Source organism: Xenopus laevis, chromosome 3L (genome assembly GCF_017654675.1).
Source record: "Xenopus laevis strain J_2021 chromosome 3L, Xenopus_laevis_v10.1, whole genome shotgun sequence".
In the NCBI taxonomy this organism is placed as follows: Eukaryota; Metazoa; Chordata; class Amphibia; order Anura; family Pipidae; genus Xenopus; species Xenopus laevis.
Window position 1 is genome coordinate 40,353,268 of NC_054375.1, and position 12,268 is coordinate 40,365,535.

Here is a 12,268-nt window from a genome sequence, read left to right on the forward strand (position 1 = left end):
GGGAGCAGGGAAGAGCCACCGGGAGGAACACAACCGCAACATGCGATGAATCCGAGGGGGATAAAGATAAAATAAGTGCAGCACATAGTGAGAGTGTGGGCCCCGAGTGCACCATCCTGCAACCGGCATACCCGGAAGAGAGTTAGTTAACGTTTACTGAGAGTAGAGTCTGTTTATGACAGCAACGGAGAGGTAGCATGGTCATTATATTTTGGATTACTATTTATGTTATAGTGATAGTTATTTATTCAGTCAATGGAAGCTTTCTCGGGGCAAGCAGAGAGTGTGTTTATATTTGACCACCTCTTAATAACATCACTAAGCTAGCACTGTCACTCGCGGGTGATAAATGGCTCACTGGCAATAAGGCTTGGCAGTCTAGTCATTACTAAATAATCAATGATCAGTCACCTCTGGCTATTATAATTCAGCAATTTTATACTTTCACGACGCAAACGGCCATTCCGTGGGAGGGGTGGGCACTGTGAAAAAAATTATTTTACAATATGGAGCCATTAATATTTCTCAATACAAGCTCATACGGCCCAACTTACACAGACACAGTCCATACTCTAGCTTTTTATACAATCTGACAGAGAAATGGTTCGAGTGTTTCTACTTACAATATGTAATGTGTGAGAGAACCCTACTGGTAATAATGTTTGGGAATTGAAATGCAACTTTTTGCCACTGATATTCAAGACCTTAGATCAGACATACATCAGGAATGATTCACAGTTTTTCAATGGAATGAACCAAGATGAGTTGGGAATGTTCTTTGGACAAGCTACCTGGTTGTTAGCCCAACCAGATTTTTCTTTTTCATCGCAAGTCAATATAACATGGCATAATTTTGCTTAAAAACCCACAGAAAATACAGGAGCTCTAATAAATGATATAGTTCCGTTTGTAGGTATTAAGTTCTTTTTAAATATTCTTCAAACTTTTCAATGGTACAAATGCTGACTAAGAAGGGATTTTTTCAAATATTGTTCTAATGACAAAGTTCTTGTGTTTTAATTAATCGTGAGATGGTATTTTTATTATGTGGGCGGGTCCCATTCAGCGATCGGTTGTGGGAAGGTTTGTGGCTTTGTTTGCTGTGAGACTTAGATTAGAGAAGATATCTTGGGAACTTGCTCCTCAGATTTTTATGGCTTCTTGCTTGTGGTTGATTTAATTGGATGCAGATATTGGACAAGACTTGTGTTAAAACATTGTGATTTTCTTGATTGTTTTCGTTCAATACTACGGTATATTTTTTTTATTTGTACAAACGTAGCAGGCGTTAATGGCTGTTGGGCTTTAAATTTTGCTGACTAATAAACACAAAGAACGCTAGCATTTTTTTAATTTTTATTTTTTTAAAATTGATCATCGACAGAACAGGCTGTTTTTAAATAAAAAATCATTTAGGCTCCTTAATGGCACCACATTTGTTTTCTTCTCTTGGTAGCAGGTATGGGACCTGTTATTCCAGATGCTTGGGAACCTGGGATTTTTCCCGGATAAGGGATCATTTGCTGTAAATTTAAGATCTTCATACCTTCAAATGCTACTAGAAAACGCATGTAAACATGAAAATAAACCGCAATTGGCTGATTTTGCTTCCAATTAAGGATTAATTATAGTCTTTAGTTGGGGTATCAGCTTTTACAAGCTGATCCCAGCTAAAACCATTTTAGTTAACGATATCCCTTTTTTTAAATTATTAAAGATGATGGATTAATGTTCCTATAGCAACATGAATATAGGGCACTTTTGCTTATGGGAATGTACCTAGTGTCTTGTGTGACTATATGTTATATTATTTGTAAATATGATTTTATATATATACAGGTTATATTGATGCTGTTTATCCAGATGCTCTAGGATCTGGGGCTTTCCAAATAATTGGATCTTTCCGTAATTTGATCTTTCAATGTCTTAAGTCTTCTAAAAATTGTGTAAACATTAAAATTAACCCAATAGGCCTGGTTTTTGCTTCCCATAAGGATTAATTATTTATATTTTGGATAAACTATAAATTGTAAAACGTTAAGGGGATCACAGGCAGGGTTTGCGCAGCATAACACTGCAGGCGACTCCAAGTTGAAGGAAAAACATCCCGTTTATTTTGAAATGCAAACAGCTTTCAGCAGCATCGCAGTGACAACAGAAGAATACAAACTTCAAGTCACCAACAGAGTCCAATAATAACTTATTCCAGCAGCTTTTAGCAGTCACTACCAGAAGACTAACTCAGGCTTGGTCTCTGGGGAAAAAAAAAACGCCACCCGCAAAAATCTCAAACCAAATAGATTTGTTTTTGAACTTAATATGCTTTTCCTCTGTATAAGACAATGTGGCTTACATTTATAAACAGCAGTGCAGTAACCCAATAGCAACGCAAATCAGTGATTAATTTTTTTCAGCCAGCTTGGCAGGCTGAAAGCAATCATCTATGGTATGCCAATGGGTTACTGGCCAGGGCGGCAAATTTGCCCAGTGTTTTAAATAACCCCAGTAACTTGGACTCAATGATAACGTTATGCTGCAGAATACTAAGTTGATTGGCAAACCAATCCTATGGGTTTATTTTAGTGTTTTTTCTATTATCTATAAAAAGGCTTTAATAGACAAAATCATATCAAACTGGTGCCTCGCCACCAGAGCTCGTGGACTTACTTAAAGCCGACATGGGGGTAAGCAATAGTTTAATTTTCAACGAATAATCCCCTGAGCGATATGCACGCTGATACTGGTGGAAAGCTCACACTGTGGGCTGCCATGTTCACGGGCACATGCGCAATAAGTGCCCTGGACATGTGGACGTAGGCTCGGGGAACACCTTACCAGTCCCAAAACAATTGGGGGTTCAAATAACGACAAGCGAGGGGGGCACAGCTTGCTCATTAAGCGCACGACCTTTAGTTGGAAAATTCTCTATTTTTATATGACAGGTGTCTATAAAGCCATTCCCGCATTAAATTAAAAAAAAATATTAAAAAAATGCAGATATATTCAGGAACCTTAGGATACAAGAACCATACTTTAACAGACTGCAAACCGCACCCTTCACATTAATTGTGTTCATTGAGCATTTCGCGTTATAATGGCTATATCGGTTTCAAGCAACTTTAGGAACAAATTCACAAGTGTTTTATGTGAAAATGCACCTTTACTTCAAATAGTGTTCTGATATGTTGGCAATTTCAACGAGCGCACTTTTTGCAATATAGCGGCAGAATTGGATTTCGCCCTAATGGGAATTCAGCGGACACAGATAAGCGCATGGATGTGGGTCGTGGATGGACTTCTGATGGTTTTAACTGGGGCAGAAAGCCACCCAATCTACCCAACATGCACAAGGAGGACCATAAACTGATTGGACATTAACTATTCAGAGAATACACACTGGCCAATGAATGAAGGGAAACTTATAATGTTATTATGCTCTGATTAAGGGTGCTGCAGCAAAGAGCAAGCAGCCAAGCAACTGGGACTAATCATGGGTGCAAAATCATTGTGATTCTTATAACCTTGTTAACCTTAATCCCATTGTGGTTTATTTAAAGAAGAAGGAAAACTAGCCACAATTAGGCAATCTATAACACTATATTTATTATATAGTCAACCTCTCTAGAATCTCTCTCTCTGTTTATTTAGGATATCAGTTGCCATATTAGCTTGGTGTGACATCACTTCCTGTTTGAGTCTCTCTCTGCTCACTTATAGCTCTGGGTTCAGATTACAGCAGGGAAAGGGAGCAAACCGAACATGCTTAAGCCCTAGCCCTGGAGGTTTATGCTGAAAACAGGAAGTCTGATACAGAAGCCCATGTGCTCCTTTTAAATGTTTTTCAATAGGCGTAAACCCCAGGTCCCAATTATTCCTGATAATAGATTTCCATATGTGTACAATATTATATTAAAAGTACTGGTTAAAATACTACGTCCAATTGGTCTTAAAACTACCAAGAACAAGACCGATTGGACGTAGTATTTTTAACCAGTACTTTTTCTTACTATACTTCACAGTCTTATCTTTAAAATCTTTAAAATTTTCAGGCAAAAGCATCCCATTTTACTTTTCTTTTTTTTGTTCTCCGTACGGAAGCTATCTTCCAGCTCTTCGGAATGGGAGCGGCATATCGGCAATTTCTGTGACTTCCGGCGCATGTGCAGTTGTGTCCGGATAGGAAGATTGCTTCAAATACGCATGCGCCGATACGGCAATCGCATTCCGAAGATTATTAAAGAGAAGAAGATGGCTGCCGTGAACTCCGCTGGACATTACCCCCAATGAGGGGTAAGTAAGAATTAGGGGCATTTGCCTGTGGGTAGCAGTTAGGCTGGGGGGAGGAGGAGGGAGGGGGTCTATGTAGGGTAGGGGGGGGTTGGGATTTTTTTACTTTAGGGTTTAATTCTCCTTTAACCCCAGACGTACCAGTATATTCACTACAGAAAGAGGATAATCAGCATTTTAACCCCAGACTGACAGTATAATCAGTGTAGAAATGGCTAGTGAGCACCCCATTTATAGCTAGACTAAGCAGCAAAAGCAGTGCCAACAACTGAGCACTCCATTAATTCAAACATACCAGTAATCCCTTTTTAAACTGATTTGGAGGATTTCTGTCTTAACTTTGTTGTGTACAATGTAATGGGATTTATTCTGCTTTCTGTAAATTATAGGAATGAATGTGGGCTACAGCTGAACTAATGGCTTTCCTCTATGGAAGGAACACAACATTCTTCATGCCTGCAGCAGTTTTGGCATCTCTAAGCCTACTGACTTGCTGAATTCCTTCCCAGTGACCTTCAGGTGTCTATATAACAAACTGGAGCTGATTGGCAAATCTTTGTCCCGGTATCTACAACAACTGCCTGCTGATTGGCTGAACATTTCTCAAGCCAGCACTTCCTTGAAATCAGAGGCCCTGTGACAGTTGGGAGTTTTTCTGCCTTTAGAAAAACAGCAGCAGCTTCTTCCTTCTCTAATAAATGCATTTTGGTGTTAAAATTATGTTCACGGGACAGTTATAATTCAACAGGGGTGGATAGATTAACGGCCGACCCCTCTCATCCACCAGGGTTATATGTTCCAGTTGCCTAGTGGTGCATAGCAGGAACAGTAGTCAGTTTTAAACCAGCTGATTAAAATGGATGATTAAAATGGATGATTAAAATGGATGCTCTGCTTTTTCTGGGAGCCAATAAGTAAAAAAAAAGCTATTAAAGCTAAAGAATCACCATCTGAGAGACGCGCCAATTGCAGCACCGCCTCAGTTACTTTCCTTAGACTGAACTCATGCAGCGCTGAGGGGCTTATGGAAAACAACCTGTGTTTAAACTACACTACATGAATTGGCACAAAGTTGCACTCAGCAGCTCACTGAATTCTTTTTATTCGCACCCATTAGTTCACTTGCACTTTTGTCCAGGGACTCTATAATCAGACATAAATTCAAAATAGGAATTCCAAAATGATATTATTTTAAAGAAACAAACATATCTTTTTCCTCCATTATGAAAACGTGGATTTGCAAATTACAGGTCCAAGGAAATTCAAGAAAATTCCAGGCGAAATCTCACCCTTGATCTGAGGATGAATCCATTATATTTCTTGCACCTCCGAGGTACTTTCTACTTACTGTACAGTATATATACAATGCATAAATTATCTAATATGTTATTACACGTCAGATGGATGGTGTGACTGAATAATATCTTGATTGAAACAGGCAACTTGTCAGCTTACACATAATAATAATAAGGATTATTATTTCCGACTGCTGTGAACAACTTTGGGCATGGGGCTGCTAAACCTTTGAGCTGATACAATAAGAACAGAATATAAAATACAGCATTTCCAGACATTTTTAGTTTTCCTTTAAAGACACATGGCTAATCAAAAGTTGTTTCACATTTACCTAATTGGCTATTTAATTATGAATGGTCCCTAACATATAAATGAATGTTTTCCAAGTAAGCATTCTATAACTGCTTACACTCATTCCCAGTTTTACACTCCTCTGCTCTACGTGCTCCCTCTGCTGTCTGTATCACACACTTGGGTAGATCATTGAGAGGAGACAGGAGTTGCAGCTGTCACTTTATATTCAGTGTTTAAGTCACTTGCAGACTGAAGAGATTTTAACCACTGATTCAGACTCTACAGGCACCCGTGTATGGCCAGCATTGTGGCTGCCTCCATTGTGTCAACAAAGTACTCTAGGATTTCAGACTATACATTCAATATGAAATATATTTTTTATTTATTGTATTTTAATCAATATTACAGAACTTTTCATTTTATTATAATCACAGAACATTTCAGAAGCATCACAGCGAGGTCTTTTTCAACTTCATCTATCATGTTACTTTGTGTCAGATGATTCCACCGTATCCAAGGGTTGTTCTACATCTGTGAATGGTGTATTCATAAAGTCTTCTACATTTTGCTTATAATATTCAAAGTATTTTGCCGTTACACAGAAACATCCTGCTCCGACCAAAGCCATAAATGGACAAATGTAGAGAATAAATTCCATTGCGTGATTCTGTATCAGGTCAGATTCTGAGTAGTTTATCTTCATAAATTTAAAAATCTATTGGAAAATAAATATGGTATGTGTTATAATGCGGCATTTGCTGAGAATTCAATTTTATATATATATATAAATATATATATATACACACACACACACACACACACACACAATACACACACATTTCCAGCTGACAAAAAAAGGTTATTAACCCTATTTACTAGAGATTGCAATTTTTCAAAAACTAAACAGCCACTTACCCATAAATGTTCTTTCTCGCCTCCTTCTTTTCCAAGCAATCCTATTATTGACTTTTCAGTAAATGACCAAGAGCGGCGGTTTGGATACACTACCATCTGGGGAAAGAGAACAAAATGCAATAGGGTGTAAGATTTTGGCAACTATAGGTGACCCAAGATAACAATTAGGGGCACATTTACTTAGCTTGAGTGAAGGAATAGAAGAAAAAAATCTTTGAATTTCAAATTGGCTACTTCTACCTTAGACTACGAATCGAACTATTCGAACTAAAAATCATTCGACTATTCGACCATTCGATAGTCGAAGTACTGTTTCTTTCTAGCAATTTTCTGATCGAAGGAATTTCGATTTAATCGTTCGATTTTTCCTAGGATCGATCGATCAAAGTAATTAACCCTCGATATTCGACCATTAGTAAATGTGCCCCTTAGTGTACAACGCCTTTATCTAAATTTTGCCTGATGCATTATTCCTTTTCTTAGGAAAATTTTCTGTGATACTGCAGCCATATACAACTGCAAATATCATACTCCAGATCTCTGGTGCTCATGCCTTTATTATAATACATGCACACGTATAATTTCAAAAGGGTAAGTGTGCACCGACTATTGACCACAGAGGGAACCATGTAATTACCACCAAGTCAAAGGTGGCAGTTGCACCAGGGTTTCCCTGCATCAATATGCACTGAAATGAGCCTTATAGAGTTGATCTGAACCCTACACCCCATTCAGTTTTACATACATTAGCTCAGCTAACACCTTTGTAAGCATTTTGGTGGGATCATTTGGGGGGGGGTGAGTCCAAGAAGAAAAATACATTACCATGATGATTTCGTTGATAAGGACCTTGTTCATAGCCAAACAAATCCCATTTAGGAAGAAGAGAATCTGTTGAGAAAAAGTGAGGACAGTTAGGTTGAATGAAGTTCATCTTATAGAATGTATAGTTACAATGCTCTAACAGTTTACATAAAGTAGTAATGCAATTGTAAAACTTACTTGGGATACGACAGAACTAATTCCTACAAAAATAATCCAAAGCACATAAGTGGGACAGAGACCAGAAGTGCTACGATACACACAACTGGCTCTCCATGTGGATTCCGCTTTTTATAATGTGCATTGATCTTCACGCCGAGAATAATGCCGATTGCAGTAGCAAGACATTTGCACAATCCGTAGATCAATCTAAAAATAAGAAGAGAGATTATTGTTGGTTAAACATGCAACATCCTTTTCGGTTTTGGAAATAATCATTTCAAGGAAGCTGCAACCATCTGAACTTGTATGAAGTAAAACAACAAGTAAGTAATTGGAGAAAGTTAATTGCAGACACATTAAAATCTACAAGTCCAATATATATTTGTGTGTAATAGAACAGAATTTGGCAAGTAGAGAAGGAAACGGGGTTTTACCTGTCATCGAAGGTGCAGTCAACTGTCAGACAAGGCTGGTGATTATTTGACATCATGCGAGCATTTCTCAGTACATTCGGAGCATATGTATACATGCTATTAGTAATGAACATACTAGCTGCATAACCCAAAACAGCAAAGACCAAACAGCGGCTGAAAGAAGAGAAATGATATGGATTACAATAAGGGACATTTTTCTACTTGACTTGATTTCATGCATCACTGATACTCGACTAATACCTCCAAAATTTTAATGGACCCCATTTCTATCGAGTAAGGCGTAAATTATGATCTCTACGAAGCTCATATTTTGACTTTTTTTGCATGTTTTTAAAAGCACCCTAATACGGGTAATCATATAAGTCGTATTTTTCTGTCCATTCCATTCATTTAATTTGAAATAAGATCATTCATATACATGAGCTCAAGCAAAAACTAATCGAGTAACTATAATAATTGAAACAGGAATCTCTCACATCTAAAGGGAGAATCTGTTGAGAATAATATGAGGTACTGCCATTCTGGGGGGGTGTTACTAACACTTTAATTTACTCAGTGTTATAACTGTGGTCATACACGGGCTTAGCTAAATATTTGCCTCTCTAACAGATGCCAGACCGAACATAAAAGATAAAGAGATACTCACTTTAAAATCAGATCAAAAATATCAGAGTAAACTTTAGTTCTCTTCTGATATATTTCAGCCTTCAACATAAAACCACCTCGACCTGGCTTTCTCATCACTGCTGCTAGAAGCACAAGAGCCACCACATCAAGTACAGGTGCAATCTGTTTCCAAATAAAAATAAATATCAGTTATGTGACCCAGCATATGAGAATAGAGAATATATTTCTCAAAATGTGAAATAAAGCCCCCAGCAGATTAACAGAGTGAAATGTTGCCACTGTCTCTTCATTCCTGTGGATTTTTAAGCATATTTATTATAGGGTGTAAGTGAGAGTTTACTCACTTTACCTCAAAAAATCTCTTACAAGTAAATAGAGAGAATGGAATCGTCTCCAGGACCTGTGGCGAGTTCTATATTAAAGTTTGAGAAGTATGCCCCTTCATGTTTGCAAGGTAATGATATGATTTTATACTGGTATATATATATAATAGCACCCCAGCCTTTAATACCTCCATATATATTTCTCTTACCCGCAGTGCCATACGCCAGTCGGTTCCTATTACGCTGGCTACATACGTTCCAATAAAGGTCCCGCAAAACTGTAAAAACAAAAAAAAGGACAGGGTTAAAGTAAAGTAAGTGGCAGTAAGTGGAATTATTTTCTATCAGCTTAGACTCTCATTATTATATAAACTCACAGGAAGATATAGGAAAAAGAGCATTTAGGGACTTACAGTTGCCATGCTAGAATGCAGATTGTACAGAAAAAAAGTCCTAACAATCTTAGATACAAAAATGGGTACTTACGTTCCAATAGTGTTGAGAATGTAAAGTAAGGTCAGCATTTTACGTCGTTGGTCAGTATCAAAAAGTTCTGCTACCAGCATTGGAGCAGCAGCTAAATAATGGCTTTTTACTGATTCCATGAGACTTCGAAGTAACACAAACGTCCAGAATGACTAAAGAATCAGAAAGATACAAATTAGAAACTCATGCATTGATAGGATACAGAGTGAACAAAATGAATTGCTGTGTAGGTACTGTCTTTACATGTTTAGTGAATTGAAATGCCATTGGCTGTCATAAACAGATTATTACCTTCTCTGAAACTAAAGTACTGCCAATGCCGAACATGACCATTACGGCGACAACTCCTGATATTACTCTTAGTCCGGTGAAGGTACTCCAGAAATAAAATAATATCGGGGCCATGGTTGCACAGCTGCCAACAAACACTATATAGAGGGGAGAAAAGAAGACTGTGAGATGCCAATTGCAAATAACAAGATATACATGAAACTATAGATTCATTAGGTAGCAGTTTATAGTAATAAGTATAATGACAGATAGGATGATATGATAGTATCTTAAACGTATCTTATCATGAGAAATGAAAGCATTAGATATAATGGCAAACAAAGAATTTTAGAAGAATGATGCAAATAAACCATATATTACTTAGAGTTATAACTGACGAATAAAAGTCCGTTATTTCGAATTCCTCTTCTATGTAGGGACGGACAGCTAAAAAACAAATTGGAGAAAGAAGAGAAAGAAATTAGGATTTTGGTTGGTTCAAATGCAGACATTATACTCTGATATATCAGACGTCTTGGATTCTAAAGTAAATAAGTCCAAACTTACATTTATAAATGATGTTGTCCGTATTACTCACTGCCATAAGGAAAGCAAGTGCAATAATAAGAAGTATCGAGCAACATTTGCCGAGTTTAGGGAAATCCGGTTCATCAAGCTTTTCATCCTGTTTTTCAATATCCTCTTTTTCAAAAAAGTACTGATCTGTTTCATGTTGGATGCGCTTTGAACTGATAAAATAAGCGAATCTAAAGATTTTGTCATATATATAGTTGTAAATTGTTTGAATTATTTGCCAAATGATTCTGAAATGACAAGAGAAAAGATATCAGTGGTTATGAAAAAAAAAACCCCATAAAAGGCAATATTCACATTTCCATTGTATAATATCTGCTGTACTGTATATTAGCTACCTGTAATGTGATCTAAACATCTATATTGTCAATAACAGGCTTACATTGACTCTATTTTCCAACGTATTCCAACTTAAGCTATCAGTTAATACATACAAGTACTTTCTGTTCCACTAACCATAAAAATAAATCATTAAGATTTGTGTACAGTAGAAGTGAAAATTTGTTTGTAGCAACAACAAAAAAAGGTGTAGAGTCCTGAATCGTTCTTCGGCTAAAAGAACCATATTCACTAATAATTTATCTTCTGCCTTGTTTAGGCCAAGTTTGAAGTAATAGTTATTTCTTTTTTCCCAGCCAAGGGTTTGTACCATTACAGACAACAAAATACAGTTCTAACCCAGCTTCTATTTGGCTGCCAGACAATGTGGATAAACTAGTAGATATTACATTGCCAATATTAAAAAGCCACACAGACTATATACTATATATATACATATACTGTACAAATATGTGTGTAAAAATGAATACAAGAATGATCACTATTTAGTATTTTTGCCGCTTTAATTGAAAAGATCAGCTAAACCTATAACCAACGTCTCACTGGTAAGAAACCCAGAGGGTGGTATATTGTAAACCATATGAACAGCATAGAAATCCCCCCAAAAATAAAATCTTCAAATTTTTATTGACAGTACAATACACTGAAGCTAAAACACCTTTTAAAATAAATAGAGTTCCCCAAATCAAATTTTCGGATCACTTTGTACCCATGATGACATTATAATGCTGTCCCAATTCCAAGATATAATTAATCCTTATTGGAAGCAAAACCAGCCTATTGGGTTTATTTAATGTTTAAATGAATTTCTAGTAGACTTAAGGCATGAAGACCCAAATTACGGAAAGATCCGTTATCTGGAAAAACCCAGGTCCTGAGCATTCTGGATAACAGGTCCGATACCTGTATGCTTAAATCCATTTCATACATGCCAACAGGCTAAAGCCTATATGTACTATATCCTAAACATCTCTATACTATAGCTAAACCCTGGTTTTATTTTTTACTTATAAAATATACTTATAAAATATATATAAACGTATACATGTCTATAAATTGGTTATTTGATGCTAAGAATTTCATTATTATGATAAAAAGAGCAGTTACTTACAGAATATACATGTTGTTATGTGTTCTTGTTGAGATTTAAATAACAATGATCTCTCATCAACAGGCTAAGAGCAAAGCCTTCGTAGTTTGTGATGATGTCACAATGGCCTGCTGTTTATTGTGATGATGTCACACAGAGATTGTGATGATGTCATAATGGATTGCTATTTGTTGTGATGATGTCACTCTTGGTTGCTATAGAAACCCATAGCCTGCTTAATCAGGGTTACTACAGGTCAATGAACTGTAGTAGAACTGTAGTAGAAATAGAAAAGCCAACTATAACAGGGTCTGCTTCAACACTGGATT

The 12,268-nt window shown here is 36.8% G+C and overlaps 1 protein-coding gene and 1 long non-coding RNA gene across 2 annotated transcripts; both read right to left on the reverse strand.

Annotated features, from left to right (window-relative positions):
* Positions 1 to 6,335: 6,335 nt before the first annotated feature.
* Positions 6,336 to 9,582, reverse strand: LOC121401229 (protein spinster homolog 1-like). The gene is made up of 8 exons (XM_041585561.1): positions 9,574 to 9,582; positions 9,370 to 9,438; positions 8,857 to 8,999; positions 8,211 to 8,363; positions 7,795 to 7,864; positions 7,618 to 7,683; positions 6,793 to 6,888; positions 6,336 to 6,592 (listed from the first exon to the last, which is right to left on the reverse strand). Exons 1-8 carry the CDS (start codon positions 9,580 to 9,582, stop codon positions 6,362 to 6,364), a joined length of 837 nt encoding a protein of 278 aa, XP_041441495.1. The 3' UTR covers positions 6,336 to 6,361.
* Positions 9,583 to 9,814: 232 nt separating this feature from the next.
* Positions 9,815 to 11,634, reverse strand: LOC121401451. Its single transcript, XR_005966255.1, has 3 exons — positions 10,484 to 11,634; positions 10,298 to 10,363; positions 9,815 to 10,074 (listed from the first exon to the last, which is right to left on the reverse strand). It is a non-coding gene; the product is annotated as an uncharacterized LOC121401451 (long non-coding RNA).
* Positions 11,635 to 12,268: the final 634 nt, after the last annotated feature.

Excerpts from the sequence above, each read along its gene's own strand:
- LOC121401229 (XM_041585561.1), bottom strand. Across the intron at positions 7,684-7,794 it reads TTAGTTCTGTCGTATCCCAA|ATTCTCTTCTTCCTAAATGG; the intron begins GTAAGTTTTACA and ends TTTTCTCAACAG. Across the intron at positions 6,593-6,792 it reads GCGAGAAAGAACATTTATGG|ATTTTTAAATTTATGAAGAT; the intron begins GTAAGTGGCTGT and ends ATTTTCCAATAG.